This window comes from Mesoplodon bidens (assembly GCF_964165515.1).
Source record: "Mesoplodon bidens genome assembly, chromosome: 4".
In the NCBI taxonomy this organism is placed as follows: Eukaryota; Metazoa; Chordata; class Mammalia; order Artiodactyla; family Ziphiidae; genus Mesoplodon; species Mesoplodon bidens.
Window position 1 is genome coordinate 37,117,896 of NC_138160.1, and position 26,542 is coordinate 37,144,437.

Here is a 26,542-nt window from a genome sequence, read left to right on the forward strand (position 1 = left end):
GGCTCTTCTAAGGCAATAACAGGTGATATTATAGCTCTCCATCGGCCAACTGTCTTAAGCAGAGTTACCGAGTATCTTTTAAGATTAGCATGTGTGTATGAAGTCCTTACCTCTGAATAATAAAATGGGTCAGTGTATATTAAAACTAGTTATCTTATAATTAGTTTCTTGTGAACAACAGCTACCTCAAATTTCGAGAGGATGATGTAATTACATTTAACTCGATAGAGACCATGTTTTTCCAAGATTGTCAGTCTCCATAAAACTCTAATTCTAGCTTAAAGGGCTAGTGATATTTTGATACCCAATCTTGGCAATTTGGAGACAATTTGAACTATAAAACCTTCCTGCAACAAATACTTAAGGCAACAGATAAAACATTCTTTTAAATGTACGAATGAGTTCACACACACACACACACAAAATCAACTCACCAGATGACAGAAACGAGAAGGGAACTGAAAGCCATACATAACTACTGCAGCTGGGAGGCTGACAGACCAGGTGGTCTTATGAACAAAGGGCTTCAATTTTAAAACCCACAGAAGGTCAGAAAGCAAGGCCTTGAGTCCATGTGAAACAGAGAGATGGAATTCATGCCCCAAGTCCATCTCACCAACACAAAGGCTGAACATTCAAAGAACTGGTATTGCAAGCAAAAGGCGAACCAAGGAAAAATGAAAAACACCTCGGTGGCAAAGGGAGATGGCAAAGAAGCTTGGTTGTCTCTGCCTGGGTTTGGAGTGAGGACAGAAGTACTCTGAAGAAACTGGTTCCCCAGAGAATTTTTAACAATGGGCCTGCACTTCAAATTCTATTATCCACGTAAAGAATCCCTACGACAAGAAAATAGAAACTTGTTCCAAGCCAGTATTACCCCTGTGGCTCCTGGCACAAGCAAATATAAACCCCCCATTTGGAGAGATGTTCCTACAATCCAAGCCACAAGTTTTCAAAAACAAAAACAAACAGGCAGTTAAAACGCTGGAGCAGTCGTGAAGGGCCATAGAATATGCAACTTAACTTCAAACGATTTAGAAAAAAAGTGAGTGTGGAGAGAACAAACGATGAATGGAGTAAACTGTTGAAGGTACATCTGAGTAAAAGGTAGATGGATGTTCTTTGCACCGTTTTTACTTTTATAACCTTACTGTAAGTTTGAAATCACTTCCACAAAAAAAGTTTAAGAAAGACAGTTAAATATGAGATTGAAAAAAAAGATCACAACATAAATCATTTTGTGTATGACAATTAGAAATAACAGTAGGGTTAGAATTAAAAGAAAACAAAAATATGAAGCAAAAATAAGCATGTTTAGAATGATGAGAAGAAAAGGACTCAAAACTTTAAGATCAAGATACTTTGAACAAAATTCAGAAACAAAATTCAGTTTGAAAACCAAACTGAATTTCTGTAAATAAAATAGTCACTAGAAATAAGTAGGGAAAACAGATTGAACAAAGATGAAGATTGAAGAACCAAAATGAGTCAAGGTAGCGTCAAAGAATAAGGGAAGAAGGAAAATTTGTCTCACCAGACATAGCAAGATTTACAGTAGGTAAGAATAATTAAGAATGCAGTATTGGTGTCAAGACAAACAAGAAGAAAGATCCACATTCATGGACACAGGAATAAGACACAAATCTATAGGGAGTTACATGGTACACAGAGGGATGTTTTGTCCAAGAGAGGAAGGATGACCTGTTGCTGAGATGAGTAACTACAGAATATTTAAGTCCTACCATTTACCACATATAAAAACTAGCCAGATGGATTAAACACCTAAATATAAAAAGCAACAAGGTTTAGAAGACAATGGAATTTGATCATAGTAAGGAAACTTAAGTCACAGAGAGCACAAACAAGACTTTAACACTCAAAGCTTCTATGTGACAACACATGAAATGGAAAGACAGCACATACTGGGAGAAACTAAGGATCACTTTCCAGGTCATGTAAGTAATTAACAAATCAGTAAGAAAGACAAATGATCCAACAGAAATACAGGCAAAGGACACAAACAGGTGATTCTCAAACAAAGAAATCAAGAGGTCAATAGAAACATGAAAAGAAATTCACTACCACTAGTAGGGAAATAAAAGTTTATAATTTCATACAATCAGACTGACAGAAAAATAGGTCTGGTAACAATAAGTGTTGCCAACAATGGGAAATAGGAACTTTCACATGTTGCTGGTGGGAATATTAAGTGGTATAATCATGATGGAAAGCAGTTTAGCAACATTTAGTGAAGCTGAAGATGCATATAGCCTATAATGTAACAATTCTACTTGGTTACCCTAAAGAAATTCCTGCATGTGCACAAAGATTCTTAAAGATGTTTGCACAGCACTGTGGGTAGTAACAAGTGTGAACCAACCAACCATCCACAAGTGGGAGGGGATCTATAAACTGTGGTCTACTCTGAGTAGATTATTATTTGGCATTTAAAATGAATGAACTAAAGCTACATATATATCAATCAACATGAATACGAAAAATACTGAATAAAAAATAAGTTGCAAAAAGATGTGCACAATAAGGCACCATTTAGGTTAATACTGCTGTGCATGGTAATACCTATCATTTACAGCCATATATGAAGTAAAAAGACAGCACAAGGACACCAATGTCAGGACAGTAATTACCTCAGGCGGGGTAAGTTATGGAAGGACTGGACTTGAAGGTGAGGTATCAATTATAGAAACAGAGAATGGTTATTACTATCTATAAAGGGTTTTATTTCTTTGAAAAGACCCAAAGTATACATTGATAAGTGAAATTGGTTCAATCTTGACAGTGAATCAATATGCCCTTTTCTGTGTGTGTTTTTATATTTTTGAATATTTCATAATTTAAAATTGAAAAGTTAAGCAGTTCTTCTTCCTACCCCTTTGTGCTAGAGGCATAGGACAGTCAGTGCCTGCTATCCAGAGGAAACAAATGGGAAAATTCTGATAAGCTGGTTGTAAGTTTGTTCAAAGTGGGGAAATGTTCTCTTGCTCACAGTGCAGTTCTGTTTATCACAATTAAAGCACTCATTCTATAAACGGCTCTTTTCTGGGAAGGGAAGTGTGCAGAGATTTAGATTTTAATTAACTGACCCACCAAATATTAATAAGATCCACAATTCTTAGTATCTGCAAGTATTAACCTGTACCAATGAAAGTTGCTGACTATATAGTGAACTACAACCATCTTTCCCTTCCGCTTTAACTACCTGAAAGTTTAGAGTATAAAAACAAAATATTAGAGGAAATATAAAATAAAAATACTTGCATTTAACTGAGGGATTCTTCCAATCCTTCATTGTTAGGGTGACAAGACACTATATACTGAATCAAATGTTCGACGTGAAATGGTTCCAAGTGGTAACTATAATATTCTAGTGAGACAAACCTTTACCCTATATTTTAGAATGATGTGAACTCTTCAAAAAGCTACAACTTGGGCTTCCCTGGTGGCGCAGTGGTTGAGAGTCCGTCTGCCGATGCAGGGGACATGGGTTCGTGCCCCGGTCCGGGAAGATCCTACATGCCGCGGAGCGGTTGGGCCCGTGAGCCATGGCCACTGGGCCTGCACGTCTGGAGCCTGTGCTCCGCAACAGGAGAGGCCACAACAGTGAAAGGCCCACATACCGCAAAAAAAAAAAAAAAAAAAAAAGCACACACACAAAAAAACTACAACTTTGTGCCAGTGAGGGTATGGTTTTCTGTAATTTACTATCTTACCAAAAAATGGTCGGAAAATGACTGAGACAACATACCTGGATCAGCTGCAGTGAAAGGAACACCATCAGATGTATAAAATGTTGGCTCATTCTAGGAGGAATCAGAGTGATTAAAACATGTTATCATTTCAGAATTGTTTTTTAAAGCACATTAATTGAGCATGGCTAATTTCATTCATCTGTACATTTGTTTTTTGATAATACAAAAACAAACAAAAAACTAAATTCCTAGCAGCCATTTTCATTTCACTGGGAAAGTCTATGGTCTTCAGATAACTATTCTATTATCTCAAGTTCTTGTGGGTCTAACCCCACCGTCTGCCGCCTGTCACACCCTTGGTGACTTGGTGCGTCGTGCACTGTGATTTAGTGTCAGCTGATTTTTAGTTGTGGTTCCCACCCCCTGCAACCATTTTTTTAAGTATTTCCAAGACTGGATTGTAAGAGCATTTCTCCATAGTTTCTTTCTGTTTGATCCTGTCGAGAGGTTCAGGGCATCACTGGCCTGGTAACCATTTTCATTTTCTTAATTTACTTTACTACAAAATGCCAAGTAAAAGTTTGAAATGCAGGCCTTTGATCATGAATTCTCTGGAAAAACTGCTTTGAGGAATCCCTACACTAACCCAAGTCCAAGTCAAGCCTTATTCATTTCCCTTGCCATTGAATGGCTCTTTGTCTAGTCTACCCTTTCACTGAGGATTCCTTCCACGGCTGCCATGTGACTCTAAGCCAGTGAAAAGAGTTATTAGGTATTACATTCTGAGATAAGTTTACGTAACTTATCTACAAATTGCCAAAATTGAATTCAAGCAATAACCAAATTTAAAATGCAAACACTGGCATACCATAAAATAATTAGGATCATTTTCAGGTGTTGCTTCCCTGTATGTTGAAGTTGCATGGACTCTACCCCAGTTACTTGACCGGAGTTCTACAAGCTTCAAGAGCATCTGTTTTACATCTCTGCAGACAAAAGTTGAAAATGAGTTAAAATGAGCAAGTGTTACTGTGCTCTAATATATCACAGATGCCTAAAACGTTGTTTCAAAAATTTAACATGCTTTGATATTCTAGACATTTCCTATAATAACACAAATTTATCTTTTTAAAAAAATGTACATCACTCCTTTACTATACTGATCTGAAAAAAAGGATTTAGTACAGTTATGCTCAAATGCGTACTGGGCCCAAGTGGCAGGCCAAGCAACTGGAACATGATTCAGAAATCTGGCACAGTGAAAGACACACTTGGACGTGATCAAGAGGCATTTCACTGCCATAAAATAATAAGGCAGCGGAGGGATTCTAACACACATGAGAGGATGAACTCCTACACCTTAGAAGTCAAGGAGCTTATCCCATGTTGGTGTAAGGAATGGCTTATTTTCTGATGACCACACGTGGGAATATTTCAACAGTCATCAGAAACCCCAGAAGGTTTTTTTTAAATTATATAATTTTTTAATCTACAAACAATAAATGCTGGAGAAGTGTGGAGAAAAAGGAACCCTCCTGCACTGCTGGTGGGAATGTAAATTGATACAGCCACTATGGAAAACAGTATGGAGGTTCCTTAAAAAACTAAAAATAGAACTACCATATGACCCAGCAATCCCACTACTGGGCATATACCCTAAGAAAACCATAATTCAAAAAAAGACACGTACCACAATGTTCACTGCAGCACTATTTACAATAGCCAGGACATGGAAGCAATCTAAGTGTCCGTCGACAGATGAATGGATAAAGAAGATGTGGCACATATATACAATGGAATATTACTCGGACATAAAAAGAAACGAAACTGAGTTATTTGTAGTGGGGTGGATGGACCTAGAGTCTGTCATACAGAGTGAAGTAAGTCAGAAAGAGAAAAACAAATACCATATGCTAACACATATATGTGGAACCTAAAAAAAAAAAAAAGAAAACAAAAGTTCTGATGAACCCAGGGGCAGGGCAGGAATAAAGACACAGACGTAGAGAATGGACTTGAGGACATGGGGAGGGGGGAGGGGGGGTAAGCTGGGATGAAGTGAGAAGTAACACTGACATATACACACTACTAAATGTAAAATAATAGATAGCTAGTGGGAAGCAGCTGCATAGCACAGGGAGATCAGCTCGGTGCTTTGTGACCACCTAGAGGGGTGGGATAGGGAGGGTGGGAGGGAGATGCAAGAGGGAGGGGTTATGGGGGTATATGTATACGTATAGCTGACTCACTTTGTAATACAGCAGAAACTAACACACCATTGTAAAGCAATTATACTCCAATAAAGATGCTAAAAAAATTATATACTTTTTTGTAAAAGTAAATACAACACATAAACATCCAGGATTGATCCCAATCTTCTGGAGCCGGGGAGGAAATATTTGTTTGAACTGCCACGCATATTACACTCATTCTCCACTGGAATGACTACAGCCACCCAGTCACCTGACCACAGAATAATACAGGACTGGCCCCTGGGAACATAAATAGGCCTCTTGTTTTCCCTCATTGGTCACGCCTTAACATGGTTCCCCCCCATCCCTTACTCAAGCAGGTCCTTAGTAATAGACAAAGCATTAGCAAACCCCCCTGAATTACTTCCTGTCCACCCTCTTGGACAAGTCTTCCCTTGCTTGGACTGACAACCCTGCCCCAGAGGTGCCATTCTGACTAGACTGCATGAAGGGAGTGGGTGCAAGAGAAAAAAATGGCTAATAGGAAATTGGGAGCCACTGGTCCCCATCTGGAGCTACAACTTACAGATGTGGTCAGTTTGATACGTGTAGGGGAGAAGTGCAGAGGAATGGGATGGGCAGGGAGGGTGTCCTTGGGAGTAGTTTGTCTGCTGCTCGCCCTCCCTCTTGGCCTTGCCCTGGGCAGCCACAGCGTCCATGGCTTTACACACAGTCTCCTCAGTCCCCCAGGAACTGCACAGGCTTGATGGGCTTCATGTTCTCGTCCAATTCATAGTCAGCAGGCTCAGCTCCATGACAACCTCTTCAGAGACTCCCTCTGCCTGACAATGCCCCTGGAGGCTGGTGCCATGGGCTACAGCTAATGGCCCTTTCCCCTCCTTGATCTGGAAAACTATTTCTTCCTTCCAAAAGGGCAGAGCTCTGGTAATAGTATCCTTCAGACTCTCACAGGAGGGTAGCCAATCTCCAGTGAGGTCTCCATGCCTTCGATTCTCACTGATGTTGCTGTGGAAGGGACGGCTGGGCTCCACTGGAGGCAGTGGGACTTCAGAGGAGCGCCTTCAGATCTGCACTGGGCCTCGCTGTGCTTGGCAGCGGTTTCTGCTTTACTGAGGCCAGACCCCTCACTGCCACCCACTGAGGAGCCAGTCCTCGCCTCTGAGAGCCACACTTGGTCAACGGCACCCAGCACTGTCCAGAGGGTCTGAAGTGCTCTCTTACGCACTGAGGTGAAGTCTACATGCTCGCGCCCCACTGCCTGGCTCCTGCTGTCTTTTTTTTTTTTTTTTTAAGACAGGCTTGAAATTTATTCCATGTAACTGTGGCTATATATGGTTCTTAAAGGCAGTGCGATCCTGCTAATAACACTTTTATACCCCCAACTGGACTTATAGTAGTATTTTACCCAAATATTTATTGAGCTTAAAAGTATTAATCATTTTATTTTTTAATGGGCTCATATTCCCACAGGAATATCTTAACTTCTTCCATTCATAAGCATAATTGAAGAAAAGTGCCTAGGTGAGCAGAAGCCATAGGTAAAAAAAAAAAATTTCTGTAGATCTATAAAGAGTATTCTGATGAAGCACAACAGATTAAAAACAAGCCCAAAGAAAAAGCAAGGAATTGAGATCTACTGGTTATCTATATTACTTCTTTTCTTACCTGCTGCAATTTGCATCTAGGACAACATTTTCAATTCTCTGAATAACTTCTTCCATATCAGTCTTTCCTTTTTCCTTCCAGGCATCTTCTAAAACTGACCCTGTCAACTAAAAAAGCAAGTATCAGTAAAATAAAGAATTCAATAAAGTACAGAAATTCTAAAAAGATATTAGTAGCAGTTCAAGCATTCTTTAAACAAGACAAATTTAGCAAGTTAAATATTCCTAATTATTTTCTACCATCTAATATTCAGGAATCGCTATACTTTTTCTTGACAGGGAAAAGGAATGAACTATAGCAGAAGTTTAATCATAGGCTTTATACACCAATGACTGTATGGCATGTTTGCTATATGACCAAGGCTATAAAATTTTAATCAACGTATCACTTTTTGAAATATGCAACATCCAACAAGTATAGAAACTCAGAATTTAAAAAACACAATCAGGAAAAAATGAGTTAAAGATATAAGCAGGTAATTCACAGACACTAAAAAAATGGCTTACAAACAAAAAAAGGCTTTAATTCACTAGTGATTTTAGTCACAGAAATGCAAATTAAAATGAGCTTTTTGTTTTTACTCATCACGATGAGAAAATAAAACCTAGGATTGATTCTATCCATCACTGATAAGGATATAGGAAAAGAGGTATACTCATTCACTGTTGGTGGGAACACACTCTGGTTCAGCATTTGGAAGGGAAATTTGGCATTACTTATCAAATTAAGGTATACATGCTCACTGAGCCACCAAATCTATAGGTAAGAATTTAAGTTACATAAACAACTGCATATATAAAGATACAGTGAAAGATTACTGACAGTGCCACAGTGGCTAAACTGAAAATAACTGTTCAAGGATGGAATGGATAAACAATGGAACACTGGGAAGCTACTGAAGAAAGCACCATGCAAAAATCCAAGATCTTCATTTGGTGGTAAAAAAGCAAGCCACAACGAGTAAGATCTTACGAGAGCACACATGCAGACAGAGGAAGGGAAGGAAAGGGACTTGACGTACGGGGTAGAGTGAAGGACTTCCATTTTTCACTTTTAAATTTTGCTTCTTATATTAAACAATAAGTATATATTGCCTTTCCAATATTAAATTCAAGAGTAAAGTAAAATGTCAATATTTAACTTAAATAACTTACTCTTGGATCTATTTGTGTATTATATGTACTTTCTTTCCTTTAAATTATACACTAAAGGGATGAAACAGTTACATTTTAAGAAAAAAATAATTAAAACCTACCTTCAGTAATTTTACTGCACAAATTAAGTTGTCATCCATAGGATTAGAAAAGAGGGCATTCAGCAACTCCCGAAGACCGACCTGAAGAATGTCTGCCCTTGTAACCTGTCCATTTGTTCCTTTGATCTTTTGGGGAAAAGAAAATGAAAAGCAACTATGCCAAAATATAACACAGATATACAAGTTGTCTAACAAAGTGCTGGCAAAATAAGTGTTTTAAGTTAAACAATACAAAACATATGGTCAGGGTCTTCCCTGGTGGCGCAGTGGTTAAGAATCTGCCTGCCAATGCAAGGGACACAGGTTCGAGCCCTGGCTGGGGAAGATCCCACATGCCGTGGAGCAACTAAGCTCGTGCTCCACAACTACTGAGCCTGTGCTCTAGAGCCCGCAAGCCACAACCACTGAGCCCACGTACCACAGCTACTGAAGCCCGCACGCCTAGAGCCTGTGCTCTGCAACAAGAGAAGCCACGACAATGAGAAGCCCACGCACCACAACGAAGACTAGCCCCCGCTCGCCGCAACTAGAGAAAGCCCACGCACGGCAACAAAGACCCAACACAGCCCAAAATAAATAAATAAATTTATATATATAAGAAAAACATATGGTCAGGATAATTTAAGCCTCCTTTAATATTACTGCTTCATAAAGCAGTCTCTAGCCTATTAACACCTTTTTGGAAACACAGAGCTTTTTTCTGCTTTTTATACTATTTAAAAATACTCTAACTTGCATCAGAATAGAATATGTATCTCAGCTCTCTGGCTTGAAGAACTGTAGGTTCAGGAGCCATGCCTTATCTTTATAACTCCCACCACACATATCATCATGACTTCTACATAGGAAGTTCAACAGCGTTCTTAAAGTGACAATTCATTTAAGGTACATTTTATATTGGTGCTCTTATTTGGCTTATACAAAAATAAACTGAGAAAGATTAAGGCATGAGATTTTTTTTAAAAATTAAGGCCATCTGTGGTAAAAAGGGATAGTAAATTAGGCACGAGACTGGACAAAGACCTTTTAGATGCACTGACTGAGATGTACATTTGACGGTGGATTCATGTGTCTTTTCAGTGGTATTTACAATACTAAGTCCTCAAATCAGAGTTTAAGAAGGTATACCGATATCTGGGACTAACTAGTCAAAAAAAAATCAAGTAAATCCATTACAAAGTAATATTCAGCACTTATGTTGCCTACCAACAAGCATATACTCAAGTATACCACCAATTTAGCTGTAGACTTTGCATAAATACATTCTATATAGAAGATTAATATATAAAATAGGACCAAAAAGAACTACTGTAGGTGAATTAGGTGAAAAACAAACAAACAAAAAACACAGAAACTCTAGTCTCTCCCCTCTTCAAAGTTTTATGCTCTGTAGGCAAGTTGCTTTTGGGTCACCATCTGAAAGTCAACATACTAAATGTGCTAATATTTATGACACAAGGATTCAAAAAGGTGTGATTGTCTGTACTCCAAAAGCTTGAAATCACATGTAAATCATGGCTTTCCAAAAGTACATAAGACTTTAAAATGCTTAGTAACTATCTCCCAACACTGCCCATGAACAGGAAGACAAAATGGTACATATGTTCCATTTGAGGACAGATACTACCATGAGTAGGTACTGAGACTATTTTCTTTATCTCCCATTTCACTCTTAATGTTATAAAAGAGTAAACACAAATCCCTTATTGAGATCAATTTATATTCTCAGGCATTGTCAGTACTAAGAAGAAAAATTTCTCCTCACCTCCAGGTTAAGATAAAGTTCTCCCAGAAAGAGTACAAATGCATGGAATCGTTTTCGAGTCACTTCATCCCCTTTTGCAGCTTGATCTTTAACTTCATATTCAGTCCGACATCTAATAAAGACATACCTTTTGTAATCTCACATTGCTTTGTTTTTTAAATAGTCAAACAAGATGACCATTTGTCAGTTTGGTTGTTCACAAGCAGTACAGAGGCAAGTACAATGCACCAACACTCTGATTTTCTGTAATAAAAAGTGTTCCTGTCTATTGTAGCGATCAGAATATGTATTATCTTTTCATACAAAGATTCCTAGTTTTAAGAAACTGATAAGAATAGTTGAAAATAAACCTATTACTAGAACAAATTGTAACAAGTTACAGCTACATAGATTTCATGAGGTTCGTGGTATATTGGCACTAAAAACAAAACAAAAAACCTCACTGCCTCACCTTATTTATTGTCTCATAGGCTTTTTAAGAGAGCACTGTTTTTATGTGAAGTATCTCTAAAATATTCTGCTCCTGCTGAAATACAAACTTTGAACAGAGCTTTAAAATATATATATATAAATACAGACGACATCCAACTAAGCTGAAAATGAATTCTTATTAAGCCCATTATTCTTAGAACTTCTATTATACAAATCAGGGAAGTGAAGTAAGAGAAGTCCCCAATTGAAACCACACAGAAACATAGAAGGCAATTAATCTGGTCTTTGTTTGGGTCTTTGTTTCTAATAGAGACTAAAGGAGTCAATTTATTTTCCCTTGTTTGATTTCTCCCTGACTTGGTGCATTCACCTTAGAGCTTACATAGTTCTTATTATCTAAAATAATCACAATAAGCCTGTCATTGTCTATACCAATGAATTATGGTGTCAGCTACTGTTACTAAAATGGATTTTTAAAATGTACTTTTAATGTTCACCATTTTGGTGTTGAAGATTTTAAAATTTTTATTGATAAGGTGTAAGAACATTCTAGAAAAGTCATGTGTTTTATAAAAATGATTTTGATAGTTCTCCTATTAAAGACCAAGGGAGCAGCTTATGAAGGCTTAATGGCTTTCATACCTGAGGTACCAATTTAAAAAAAAATTTCAAAAAGAACCTAAAGAAAAAAGTCATTTCTTGTCCAAGAATTTACCTTGGTTCAGTTTATGTATGTAAACCCAGCTTAGATTAATGTGCCAATGCTTACAAGCTATATTAAATGAGCAACATCTGCTGTTTGAGTCAGACATGGAAAGATACTGGTTACCTTCTCATACATATTAAGTTAATTCCTCATCAGAAAAAAAGTTGGGATATCTATAAATAGAACACTAGTTAATAATGGAAAGGATCAGTTAATTAATGCCAATGCAGTTATCCAGGCACCTTGTTGGCTGCTTTCCTTTCTGTCTTTCCTTTTATGACTTTTCAGGTAAGAGCTTCGATGAAATGACCTTTTTGTTTTATCAACGCCATTACTATTAGATTATATATTAATATATGTTAATGTATGTACAAATGCAAATCCCTACCCTTGTACAGGGTTGATTATCTAGGTGAGAGGAAAGACTCTAAAACTTTAAGTTAAAGATTTTCACTTATAAAAGCAATACATGGCTATCTCAAAAAGGTTAAAACAGAAAAATATAAAGAATAAAGACACTGCAGCCCAGAAATAACTGCTGTGAAGGTAACTTCTATCTGTTTCAAAGTATTCTACATTTTTAAGTTAACAGAATTATGACCTTTTCACTTGTTATATGATTAGTGTTTTTCCATGTTGATAGCTTTGACAGTATCCTAGTACTAGAGAAGCACACACAGGGGATACAGAGTCAAAAGAGCCAGAAGAGTGAGTCTCAACCATGACTACACAGTAGAATCACTTGGGGAGATTTATAAACCATGCCCACGCTCTCCTTCAGTCTAATTATATCAGAATTTCCAAGACTCGGGGCTTAGCCCCATTTTAAGTCTCCAGGTAACTGTAAGGCAGAGCCAGGGGTGAGCAGCACAAGGGAGGATAAGCAAGCCTTTCTACCATCCTACCTCCTCAAAGTGCCAACTTTCACGTCTTTCCAAAAGCTGTAATTTGTACTTTAATTATTAGGTAAGGTTAGATATTTCTGTAACTTTGTCATTTATATTTTTTCGAACTGCACCTATCCAGAGTCATTCCAAATACTTCTATTAAAAATAGAAATATTTCTGGCCTTTTTCTTACTCATTCCTAAGAGGCCCCTCTTTTCTTATTAAATAAATGAGCTCACTGCCATGTGTTACAAATGTCCCTATTTTTACTTCACTTCTTATAAATTTATGACCCCTCCAATATTATAATCTATATGAAATTAAGTTTAATCTCTTGTTTTAGGGCCTGTAGGTATCATGTCTTGCTTAAAAAGGCTTTACCAACCTAATATTTTTGTTTGTCATTTTTTCCCCTAGTATTTACTGTTTCAATTTTATATTTGAAATATATTTTGGTGTAAAGAATGAGACAGGAACCCATCTTTGTTCTTTTTCCCCCCAAACAACTAGCCAGTTATGTCAGCAGCACAATTTGTCTTTTATTTATGTATCTGAAGTGTCACCTTTGTTAAAAGCTTAATTTTCAAGTGTCTCTGGAGTGTACTTTTGGAGTCTTTATTCTGTTCCAGTGCAGTTTAACCACACGATGGAATACTTTGCAACCATTAAAAGTATCTTTAAAGAACTAACAGGCAAACTCTAATAAACTCAAAGACAAGCTTGTTATTGAATAAAAGAACTCAGATTATAAGAAAATTCACTTCCCTACATTAGCTCATTAATTCAATGTCATCCCATCCCAAAACATAAATAAATAACAACAACATTTGTGTAATTTCACATGCTGATTCTAAAGTTCAGAGAAAATAAGCATGCAAGAATAGCAAAGAAGACTACACACACACACACACACAAATGGGGAACTAACTAGACTAGTTGTGAAAAAATGAGAGAGTTTTTTAATAGCCTGGTAATAAAACAGGAAGAGAACAAGTAATGAATGGAATAGAATGAAAGTCCAGAATCAACGCAAATATAAGGATGTAGTGTGATAAAGGCACCAGTCCTAATAAGGAATGGATCATTCAAAAAAGTGGTATGGGAAAAGTTGGTTAAACATGTGGCAATAAATGAAATTAGATCCTTACTCAAGCCAAAAGTACTAAAAAATATGTAAAGTAACCATTTTTAAGATCTTGGAAAAGGAAAAGGCCTTTCTAGGCACAAAACAAAAGGCAGACACCATCATAAGAAAAAGGCATATATATGACTATAAACTTAATACTATACAAATAAGAATGGTCTGCCCTGGACTTCCCCGGTGGCGCAGCAGTTAAGAATCCACCTGCCGGGCTTCCCTGGTGGCACAGTGGTTAAGAATCCACCTGCCAATGCAAGGGACACGGGTTCGAGCCCTGGTCCAGGAAGATCCCACGTCACGGAGCAACTAAGCCTGTGCACCACAACTACTGAGCCTGTGCTCTAGAGCCCGCGAGCCACAACTACTGAAGCCTGCGTGCCTAGAGCCTGTGCTCCACAACAAAAGAAGCCACCGCAATGAGAAGCCTGTGCACCACAACAAAGAGTAGCCCCTGCTCACTGCAACTAGAGAAAGCCCCTGCACAGCAACAAAGACCCAATGCAGCCAAAAACAATAAATTAATTAATTAAAAAAAGACAGAAAAAAAGGAGAATGGTTTGCTCTATTCTCCCCTGCAACTTTCTATAAAGAAAGCAAAGAAGAATGGTCAAATTCTAGTACATTTAGAAGTAGTTCTCCTTTAATTTCATATACACACTAACCTTTGAAGTAGCAATTGGCGGAAGTTGCCACTCTGTGGGCTAATTGTCAGATGATGGGACAGGTAATTACAGAGGCGAGCTCCCATGTAAGAGAAATTTGGGATAGATGTGGCCTTTCAAAAAGAAAAAGGTTTATATGACACAGACACATCAAGTTATTAATGCAAACACTTAACAGCAATATTCTAAAGAGGAAAAACATTCCTGCCCCCAAAACTGTACAGAAAAATGTACAAGTCATTTGTAATTGTTAAGCATAAGGATATTAACTCTCCCTCCCAACCTTACACCAAGAACCAGAATAAGTACAAAGAAAAACATTAAGGTAAGCTCTCCCCACCATTTACCCGAGGTTAGCAGAAAGCAAAGAGATAAATCTCTCTTTACACCAACTAATTTTTGCACAAAATATGTACATGTACCCAGCTGCATAGTGCCAATTATGAAGTATATTTGCCAAACTAATGATCTGTGGCATTTCTCAGGAATAGGATGGCACCAACTTTGGCATCTAGCAGTCCAGAACAAGAATCCCAGGCCTGTTCTGTGACCCTGGTATCTCTAAACCTCCCTGAGCTTCAGTTTCTTGATTCCTAAAGGGATAATTAATGGTACCTGATGCAAAAGACTAACACTTCAACAACACTCCAAACACTTGGGGTAATAAAAGAGGAAATCAAAAGAAATAAGCTATTTTTAATAAGAAGATAGTGGAAAAACACTGAGTATCAAAGACTGTGTGACACAGCCAAAGAAGTACTCAGGAAGTTTAACTTTCACTGCAGTTTTTAAAGAACAATAGAACACACACATTACGAGGTTAAGGGACTTGGCCAATCTCACAAAGGTAGTAGTTAACCAGAGTCTAGATCTAACAAATGGCCTGATGCCCCTCCAATCCTATGTTGGGTCTAGTTACTCATGTGCAACCTTAGACAAGTCATTTAACCTCTGTTAAGCTACGTATAAAATGGGGATAAGAGCAATACCTTGCAACCACTGAGGATTAAATGAGTTAACTACAGGTCAAGTGTTTAGCATTGCCTGGCATGGCGTAAGTACTTTATAGTTAGAACTTTTTATTTCTAATTATTTCCTTGCTTACACAGGACCCTGTACATTTCTCAGCAAGGAAGAAAGACTGATTTCTCCTGACATTCATGTATGTGTATCTGGTACCCCAAAAGACTTGAAATTCAAAATTTATACTTTTCCCATTATTGGCATTGCCTGTTTTCCTTTACTTTTAAAATTTAAAGTAAATTTAAAGACAACAAGGCTGGTCATTAAAGTTTCCTGCTTCCCTGCTATACCACAATTTTACTTCCATAGACAACCACTTTCAATTCTTCCAGCTGAAAAGGTTTTAACCTCCGTATCTCCATGCTCCATGATTTGAGTTTAGCCATTTCTTACTAGCTCCCCACGAAGGAAGATGAGCATTTACTTTTCACCCTGTTTAACCTTACTTCATTCCACTATGGTATAACTGTAGATACACCGTGATTTTTAAAATTAGTTTTGTGTTCCCTTTACAGCTGTACCATGTATTATGCTGATTTCTCCTCTCTTGCACAACCTTGTTTTCCCTAGACTTAAATTTTCTACTTTTTAAATATATTTCTCACTGACTTCTCATTAGTTTGTTCTTCTTAATATCTTCAAACATAAGGGAGTGTGCTCCAGGGAAGTCTTTCCTGGAGCATTCTGCCCGATTCCAGTGAAGCCTTGTACATCTAGGCCTACTATGTGCATGGCTACTATCTTGGGATCTCCCTTCACCACCATCTGGATGATTCACTTAGCCCCTCCTGTAAAACTCCCTGTTTCCTAGTTCCCATGTCTTCATCCTTAAATCGTCCTTTTGGTGGAGTACCTCCTTCAATAACTTCAAGAAGGATTATGATAAAACTTCAAACTGGTTACTCAGTGCAAAAAGATCTAGACAGTCTAATTTTTTTAGATTTTCAAGCAGTCTTTTTAGCCTCATTCCATCCTTATCCTAGAACCTTTTTGGAGATGCTGCATCATAAATCAGGGCGATTCTCGACTTTCCCCACTGGCTTGGAATTCAACTTTTTAAAAAATCCGCCAGGTCAGTTACCACTCACCCATCTGCGTTCTAGTCTCCAAAATGGGTACTTCTATCTCCTTTCACCGTATAAGTCCTTATGGGCTTTTGGTGTTCTAAAATCCCCACACTGTCATTTTAGTAGTATTTGGTGAGGAATCAAAACTGAATATGTACGTTTAATCTGCCTTTTTTTTTTTTAAACAATAGGTCTCCTCTCGTTAGTTGCTATGATTAAACTCCCTCAATGAAACTTAAGAACTGTTGGTAAATCTATATCACTGACCATAGAATGTTAGAACTTAAAATAATACTAAGTACATATTTGAAGCATTGGCTTTGAGACAATCACAGAAATTGTAGTTTGTTAGGTTAGAGCCCTTCTAACCAACCCTGATACAATACGAGCATAATAAGAACTATAATAATATAATTCTGATATAAGAACTATAATCAAGCAGCCTATTGAAGAGCTGAAACTAAATAGAGCCAGAAAAGCAAAAAGAAAAAAGTAAAATTCTTCCATTTTCTTATCTAACATTCCTTTTTAATCCATTTAGATGGCAAAAGTAGGAATCAGGACAAATAGAGCAGATCTATCTTCTTAAAACCTCAGGCATTTTCAGAAATCTAAGAGTTGGCCAGGTAATACTGGGGTCCAGTAACAATCCAGAACAAACTGGAAAAGTAGTCAAATGAAACACTAGGTAGGATTAAGAAAACACACAAAAAAAAACAACCTGCTATCATAAGTCACCCTTACATATATTTCAAGTTTGAACTGCTCTTTCAGCAATGACTGAAACAGAAATACAACCTTTGGTGGCATTTATCTCCTACTCTGTTTTTGGCCAGTCTCCTCACTGACCTCAAATTTGTCTTCAGAATTGAGTGTTGTCTATTTTTTCCCCCTTAAAATAGCATTAATGTGTCAATGACCAATATGCTAGAACTAAAACTAAACTTTGTGTGAACAACCTAGATTGACATTAGATTTTTTAAAGGAATTGAGATGTAAATCCTTGAAATTTTTAAAGACAAGCAGAAATGTTAAGACTCAAATCAAGGTGTTTTGTGGTCCTTTTTTTTTTTTTTAAAAAAAATAAAGAATCATTTATGAGGCAAAAAAGTTCTCCCATGACTTTTTTTCTCCCCTACTCCAATAATGGCAGATCCTTATAAAACAGGGGTTTGGATAAAAGGCATAATACTCATGTAGTGTCCTCAGAAATGTCCAAAGCTCCTTCCAACTGCCTGTACAGAGCCTTGGCTACACAGGAAAATCTGCAGTCTGGCTCTAGTCCTGGATCCCTAACTACAGAAATTCTGTACAACAGAGACTTAAAAGCTCTCATGAACCATAAAGAGTCAAGGAGTGTGGAGGCTGGTGAACACGTACCTGGCCCCCCTCAAGGAGCAGCCACCACCTTCGGGCAGCAAGGAAGCTATCCAGTGATTGCCCCATGCTATTAGCCAACCTACCTGTTGATAGATGAGTTCCACAAGTTCTTGCAAAGCATCATCTGTTGTAACCCAGCCATTCAGTGTCTCTGCAAACTGTTCAATTTCAGTTTCAAAACTGCCAGGCTGCTCTGTAAGATGATTCAAAAAATCCTGAACATATTCTGACAAAGTGGGATAATCCTCACAACCATCCTCATAGGATTCCTATAGATCAAAAGGTTAAAAAAAAATTAATCCATGAAACTGGCTAAAAAAAAACATGAAGCAGCTTTGAGTTGGGATGTCTCTAGCTCAAATTATATTTTTAAGAATCCTTAACCTGATAAAATGTGTTATTTTCTTCAAAAAGTTAAGTCCACTTCTTCCTTGCCCAATAGCCAAAATGTTATAATAGAAGGGCTTCATCTAGCTGGGTAGAGAATTGTCTTCTCACCTCTGGTAGATTTACAAGATGGCTGAGAAATAAAGTTTAAACCAATATTTCATTATAATACCAAGATCAAAATTAATATTTATAGATACAGTAATATCCAGGATTTGTTTCAAAATGGGAGAGGGAGAGGGACCAGAGATATAGAAACAAGAATGGCCACCTGTAGCTAACTATTGAGGCCATGGGCATTCATTTCACCATTCTCTATCCTTGTAGACATTTGACAATTTCTATATTGAAAAAAGAAGTTTGTCATCTGTCAATCCCCAAGGACATGGAAATAAATATACAGTTAAGTGACTATAAAATATCATAGTGTACAGTGGTAGGAGACTTTCTATGTCCAAGTTTCCAGCCAATCTTGATAGTAGCAACAGTTTCCAATTAATATCTATCACTATCACCCCAATGTTCATAGCAACATTATTTACAATAGCCAAGGTACGGAAGCAACCTAAATGTCCATCGACAGATGAATGGATAAAGAAGATGTGGTACTTATATACAATGGAATATTACTCAGTCATAAAAAAGAATGAAATAATGCTATTTGCAGCAACATGGATGGACCTAGAGATTATCATACTAAGTGAAGTCAGTCAGACAGAGAAAGACAAAGATCATATGATATCACTTACATGTGGAATCTAAAAAAATGACACAAATGAACTTATTTACAAAACAGAAATGGAGTCACAAATGTAGAAAACAAACTTATGGCTACCAGGGGGGAAAGGAGGGAGAAGGGATAAACTGGGAGAATGGGACTGACATATACACACTACTGTATATAAAAAAGATAACTAACAAGGACCTACTGTATAGCAAAAGGAACTCTACTCAATACTCTGTAATGACCTATATGGGAAAAGAATCTAAAAAAGAGTGGATATATGTATAACTGATTTACTTTGCTGAAACTAACACAACATTTTAAATTAACTATACTCCAATAAAATTTTTTAAAAAATATACCACTATCACCTTTAAGTAGTTCCCAACCTTTTAATTAAAAGAACACAGAACCATATTTTAGTATTATTTAATTTTTAGAGAGACTTACAGCCAATAAAAATTTCTGGGAAGATAGACAAGGGATAATAGTAGTTACATCTGGAGTGAGGAAACATTTATGTTATAAATACAGACCCTTTATTATGAAATTGTGAAAGCAGTTAAGCATTATAAATGTGTGTATATTAAATAATTACTTAATGCTAACCACAAACATGGGTGAGTTTTACAATTAAAAACTAGTTTAAGTTTCTGATATACAGTTTAGAGTTTTACAGATTTGTAGTATCCTACTATTAATGACAATGAAAAGCAGGAAGTCTACAGGTCCCAGTTGATGGCACTGATTTCCTAACTGTTCCTATCAAACGTCATTCATTGTGGCAAAATGCAGTTTAGAACACTGATTTCAGTCTTTTTTTCCCCAAATAAGCATAACTCTTTTAAGAGAATCTGAAGTGTGAAAGTAAAAGAGGAAAGTAGAGCTGTTCTGAAAAAAGCTAAAAAGGGGATTCAGGGCCTGTTGTTTCAAGCAAAAAGGGAGACAGAGTATTCTGAACAGATGAGCACTCCAATGCGTTTGAATTAAAGCTTGTATTAGTTCTCTAGTAGCAGATTCTTTAAAGTATACATTTCTTCAGTCTTCAATGTGAAGTCAAGTGGCTTCCAAGCAGAGGAATATTTAAGTTTTATTTTTCTTAGAAAGAGTTCTGTGACAAGAGGTTAGGAGGGACAGCAACTAGAAAACTCACTTTGGGGGGAGGTGGTACATATGGGGGGATAGGGGTATATGGGAACTCTCTGTACTCTCCAATCAGCTGCGCTGTGAATCTAAAGCTGCTCTAAAAAATAGTCTATTAATTTAAAAAAACCCCAAAAAACAAAACAACAACAAAAAAGAAAACTCACTTCCCAGTAGGTACCTTTTTTTTTTTTTGCAGTACATGGGCCTCTCACTGTTGTGGCCTCTCCCTTTACGGAGCACAGGCTCCGGACGCACAGGCTCAGCGGCCATGGCTCACGGCCCAGGGGCTCCGCGGCATGTGGGATCTTCCCGGACCGGGGCACGAACCCGTGTCCCCTGCATTGGCAGGCGGACTCTCAGCCACTGCACCACCAGGGAAGCCCCCCAGTAGGTACTTTGAATACACTGTCAAGAGATGAGAACCTAATCCAAAGCAGTGGGGATAAAAGGAAATGAACACTTAGGTGGAACAGTCGAGACTATTTTAGTTAACTTGATTGAAAGCGGGCAAGAGTGTGAAAGAGGAAAGTGAGTCAATACACCACAAGCTTTTAGCCTGAGCAGCTAGTTAGAATATAAAAGTATAAGAAGAGGTTTGCAAAAGATAAATTCTTTTTCGTTCTTGAGTTTGAATGTGAGATCCTCAGAAGAGGTCAAGACAAATGGAAACACAAGCCTGGAGTTAAGAGGAAGAATTAGATTCCAGAGTTATCAACAGGCAGGTTGGTGATGGTCAGATTCTAGGGGATTCTATTATCACTAAGGGAGGTAATAAAACAGACAGAAGACAGAACCTCAGAGCCTGCAGTCTGAGGGAAGGAGGAATGGTCTCAGAGTCGGGAGGATGAAGTACTGCCACAGAAGCCAAAGGAAAAGGTAAATGAGGAGAGGTGCTCATAATAGCAAATGCTACAGAATAATTTCATTGGTTAAAATCTGAGAGAATGATGGTTGCAGAGTCTTAAGAATCAGAACTGTGCGCACAGAGAAAACAACTGAGAAAATTACTATCTTAAATATTCAGTTTTTATAAAAAGGAGGAAATCCTGAAAGACTGAAAAGGTACCCTTGGTACCTAGAACAGGACCCACACTGGGAATTAAACCTTACAGATCATACTGTGGTCGATAAAGTCTATTTAGATGAGGTTTAAGAGGACGATAGATTTTAAAACCCAAACAACATCAGCATCTGTCACAAAAATAGTATCAGTACAATTAAGAGGATCAGTCTGCAGAGGTCTGAACGGTCAGTGAGAAGTAAAGTAGTGCCAACAGTGAATAATTTTTCATTTTGGAGAACATCACTATTGAAAGGCAGAAGAAAAACTGGGCAGTAAGTTGAAGGAGGATGTTCTTAGCAAAAGCTGGGATTTTTTTGTGCACATGGGGGGGGGGTTGTCTCTTAATAAATGCTTTATCAACTCCTATGTGGAATTTTTGGTTCTCATAAGTGAACCGTGATTAAATATTCAAGATGTAATGGCTTACCTGAGAAGATGCAATGGCCAGGAATAGATGGATACAACAACTCATTGGTAAGAAGGCATGTTAAGCAGTAAAATCCTAGCAGTGGGATTAGAGGAAGGATTGAAGATAAAAGGGCTTGGAGTTTTAAAAGGGTTATGAAAACACAGCAAAAGACTATCAGAAAAAATTTAAAAAGCATGCATTCTTGAGAGCAGATACAGCTCAATGATACCAGGCAATAGCTTCTCATGTGTATAACAAAAGCAGACTCAAAGAATTTCTGGAAACCCAGCTAGAAGACCACTAGAATAGAGGCTCTACAAAGACAAGAATTTTTGTCCATTTTATCCACGGCTATATCCCCAGCCCTTGACTCGTGGCAAGCATTCGACTTTTTTAAATTTTATTTTATTTTATTTTTGGCTGCGTTGGGTCTTCATTGCTGCACGCAGGCTTTCTCTAGTTGCGGCGAGCGGGGATTACTTTTCGTTGCAGTGCGTGGGCTTCTCATTGTGGAGGCTTCTCTTTGTTTACCAGCACGGGCTCTAGGCACGCGGGCTCAGTAGTTGTGGCTCACGGGCTCTGGAGCGCAGGCTCAGTAGTTGTGGAGCACGGGCTTAGTTGCTCCGCGCATCTTCCCGGACCAGGGCTCAAACCCGCATCCCCTGCATTGGCAGGCAGATTCTTAACCACTGCGCCACAGGGAGGCCCTCAACTATTTCTTAATGAGTGAGTGACTTTGGATTATGGTTACTACAAGGAAAAGTTTCTCTCATAACCAGATTTTATCCCAAGACTCGGGAAAAACAAGGATTTTGCTGTTCTGTGACTAACTGGATTGAGAAAAACTCCTAGCTTTGACAGAGGGTAAAAGGGTAAGGCCCGAAAATATATCAGGGCAGGGGTAGCAAGCTTGAATGCCTAGAATCCAGGTGGATTACAGGCAAATGAAGTACGCCAGTGAGCAAATTAGAGCTTACACATTCCATGTAAAGGGGCTGCCTCTATTCAGCTCCAGCCAACTCTGCTCTATCAAAACAGCAGTGCAGTATGGCCACATCTTATGGATTTCAAGAGAAACCAAAAAATTCAGATCTGCAATATCTAATTTAAGTACTGGTAAATTATAAAGCCCCTTTTAAAAAAACTCAGGGCCAGAAAAGACACACCTGCAGGGTACACATGAGCCACAGGCTTCCAGTTTGCAATCTTTTCTGGCAAAATGAGTGCAGCAGGAGCTGAGGAGACCAAGGAGCACCTAAAAGACTGCCGTGGCTCAAAGGAGGTGGACTAACATGGCTCAACACACTGCTCTCAGGAATCACTTGAACTATGTATAAAACTAGCTGGTAAAGAACTGCAAAAAAAAAAAAAATTGCATCCCTCCCACCATAAGATAGCCCAAATCAATAGGAAGACAAACAAATGAGGAACCATTTGTGGTTCTTAAGGTAAGTATCCTTAAGAGTTAGTCAACTACTCACAGCTCTCCAATGGTTCCTGTCTTCTCTAAGCCAAATACAGTTTTGGGGCAAGAATCCAGCTGCTCTCATTTCTACTTTACCTGATTGATGGCCCATTCCACCCCAAATCAATTGCTCTTCCTACCATGCCTATATTTTCCCCTCTCCAGCCCCAAAGTTTTTCTTAATGCAGTCTAAGATGCATGAAGTTTCTAAAATATGGAATAAAGCTTTCCCATGCTTTCTATCAAATATGAAAGTCAAGTCGCCCCATTCTCGCCCCAAAAGTAACAAAAAAAGGTGTGCCACCATTAGTTGATCAGGTACATTCAAATTAAAAAACTAACACCCATCCACCAGAACGGTTAAACTTAAATAGCAAATACCTAGTGCTGACCAGGAATTAAAGCAACTGGAAACCAAACAGTACTCAACTCATACATTGGAACAGTCTCTTTGGAAAAATATTTGGCAGTCTCTACTAAAGCTGGCTAACTTAAGTCCCAACAACTCCACTCCTAGGTATATACCAAACAGAAACAAGGGCAAATGTTCACCAAGGCATGGACAAGAATAGCAGCCCTAATCGTAAAAGCCCAAACGTGAAAGCTACCCAAGTGCCCATCAACAGACAAATATTCACAATGGAATGTTATGAGAATTAGTCACCTCCAATTACATGCTACAATATGGATTAATTTTGATATTGAATGAAAGAAAAATATATTTTATATGACTCCATTTATATGAACTTTGAACAGAGGCAAAACTATTGTTCAAGCAAAATAGCGGTTACCTTTGGAGAGCAGTAATGATTAGAAGGGGACAGAGCGGGCTTTGGGGATGTTGATAACTTAATGTACACTATCCTGTATATTACATGTCAAAAAATGAAGCCAGGAAAAATAGGACTTATGCTGAAGTATTATCATTTCTTCAATCCAGAATGGTCCCTGCCCTACTGATCTACACTTAATTACTATGCATTTACATATCACAACAAATTCCTTTCTATATATCCCAATCGTGCTTGGCATTTTTTCCTGCCATTTAAGTGTGATCGATTTCTAAAATTCTTACATTATTGACAAAGATGACTCTGAAAGTTTAAAACACTTCATCGGAACTCCCTACATTTTTACATAACTGTTCATTGGAACCAGAAACACTTCTATTTTAACATAACAGAGCCCAGATGTGTATTTCTCAACATTCAAAAACCTACCTGAATTAGTCTGCAGCAAAACCACTGATAATTTACCCTAAAGCTACCAATGAGTATTCAGCTGTCCTACTAAAATCAAAAATTAACTTTGCCAGGCCACTATTCTATAGGTTGTCCATAAAGTCAGGACACGGACTTTAGTTTTATAGACTGAAGATGTCCTTGACCACCTTAAATTTATTAGCCTAGAGACAGTCTATAGATGCTGGAAATACAGCAGTGAACAAAATAGACAAGACTGTCTGCTCTCAAGCTTACATTATGATATCTTGAATTTAATAACTACGAAATACATTCTTGAATCAATTTTGTTTCATGATTTCAATAAATTCATAAAATGTTTTATGTGTGGTACAGAAAGCACACCAGTATACTGATAAATGATGCAATAACCATATTATTCCAATAATATTAACCTAGGGTTGCAATAAAAGTGTACTTACTGTATAATTAGAAGAATAACTTGATGGGTAAAATTCAGGGGCGTTCACAGACAGTTTAGACATTAACACAGGAGCTGCAACCACCTGGGGTTTAGCCATTGTTGACTCCGAATTCTGCTGTGGGCTATTATCCTGCGAACTAGGTGGAGCTCTCAGGGTCCTCGTTTGTTCTAAGAAAGGAAAAAAATATCGGTGTTAGATGCATTCATTCCCTTGTATAACAACTTACTGTACACTGAGAAGCCGTCTGAGCAGGGATGGTTTTTAAGTCAAACAAGAACCCTCACGAAATTTAAGGTTATCGCCAGGATATGCGCAGAGAGCCTACAAAAAGGAACAATAGACTTGCTTTAGCTCATTTATGAACAGACCTGTTTCCTGAATAAACACTTTTTAATTTTATTTTATTTTTTAAAGTCGGTTAAAAAGAGATGGTTGCCCGCCTAAGGCCTCCCTCTCGGGGACTGGGGAGGGGGAGGCGATTTTTACTTCCTCCCGGGACAACAGAACTCGGGAGACCGCGCACCGGACCCCTCCCCCAGCCCGGGCGCACAAAGGATTCCAGCGGCCACCTTCCAAACCCCGTTCCGGGCGCGTCCCCACCCCGTAACAACCGGGCCCCTCGGGGAATGCTTTCGGGGAACCGGGAGGAAAGAGGAGACAGAGCGCCGCCCGCGCGCGCGCGCGCGGAGGGCCGTGGGGAAGCGTTTGGCCCAGGAGGACGGGGTCCCCTAGAGCGGCTCCATACCTGGGAGCGCCCCGGGCCGGGGAGGCCTCTGGGGGCCGGCGGGGACCTCGCACTGGGCCCCTGGCGGCGGGGCCGTCCTGGGCTGGCGCAGCGGCGGCGGCTGCAGGAAGCCCGGGGCTTTGGGCTGCGGCGGCGGCGGGTGCCGCGGCCGCTCAGCAGGCCCAGCTCCGCTTGGGAAACCGCCGCCCTCAGGCCCGCCCCCTCCGCGGCCCAGGCCCAGGCCCCGGCTCCGGCCCCGACCAGCACCTGGGGCCCGATCGAAACCGTCCGACATGCTCCTCCTCCTCCTCCTGCGGGGGCCACCGCCGCTGCGCTCGGAAGAGGACGCCGGGAGAGGCGTCGCAGGCCGGCTCTCGCCGCCGAGCTCACTGGGGCCTCATGGAGGAGGAGGGCGGCGGGCCCCTGCTCGGCTCCTCCGCGCTTCGGCGGAGCGGACGGCAGCTGGAGCACCCGCCAAAGCCGCCGCACCGGAGCGCCCGGCCCCCACGGCTACCCTCCGCTTTCTGATTCTCCCCCAAAACCCAGCTCCCCCGCCTTCGGCGCGTCGGGGGCGAAGGCGGGTCACAGCGGCCCCCCGCGGCCCGGAGGCCCCGTTCGCGGCGGGCTGGCAGCTGCGGTCCTGCCGGCCGCCGGGAGAGGGGTAGCTAGAACGCTGGACAGCCCTGCTCGCCTCGGGTCGGGCGAGGGCATGTCGGTTCCCGGGGCCGGGCTCGGGGCAGAGGGGGGCGCTTACCCCTGGCGGGCCCGGCCTACACGAGGTTCTATGGAGAGAAGTCAGACAGTGATGGTTGATGCCAGGAAAATAAAAATACGAGAGGAGGGGGCGTGGAGCCAGAGCCAGAGTTCGCGGACGCGCACCTCCGTGGGCGCGCAGGTGTGTTCAATGACCCGGCGCCGGCGAGACCGGAGGACTGGTCGGGAAGGGGGCTCTGGAAGCTGCTCTGCCACCTGCTACGTTAGCCGCAGGGAGGGGAGTAGGAACAGAATCAAAAATGCCCCCCACCCCGGCCCATCTCAATTCACTGTAGATA

The 26,542-nt window shown here is 39.6% G+C and overlaps 1 protein-coding gene across 2 annotated transcripts in view; it reads right to left on the reverse strand.

The window, feature by feature from the left end:
- PAIP1 (poly(A) binding protein interacting protein 1) overlaps positions 1-25,924 on the reverse strand; it is a 28,727-nt gene extending 2,803 nt beyond the window's left edge. Inside the window, exons 1-9 of one of the 2 annotated variants that reach the window (XM_081231267.1) lie at positions 25,512-25,924; positions 24,764-24,933; positions 17,990-18,175; positions 14,437-14,549; positions 10,609-10,720; positions 8,844-8,969; positions 7,589-7,695; positions 4,579-4,696; positions 3,767-3,821 (exon numbers count right to left, since the gene is read on the reverse strand). In XM_081231267.1, coding sequence (XP_081087393.1) covers positions 3,767-3,821; positions 4,579-4,696; positions 7,589-7,695; positions 8,844-8,969; positions 10,609-10,720; positions 14,437-14,549; positions 17,990-18,175; positions 24,764-24,933; positions 25,512-25,785 — 1,261 coding nt within the window. In that variant the 5' untranslated portion in view covers positions 25,786-25,924. The remainder of the gene's footprint in view (positions 1-3,766; positions 3,822-4,578; positions 4,697-7,588; positions 7,696-8,843; positions 8,970-10,608; positions 10,721-14,436; positions 14,550-17,989; positions 18,176-24,763; positions 24,934-25,511) is intronic. The other variant, XM_081231268.1, reaches the window with a different exon arrangement.
- Positions 25,925-26,542: the final 618 nt, after the last annotated feature.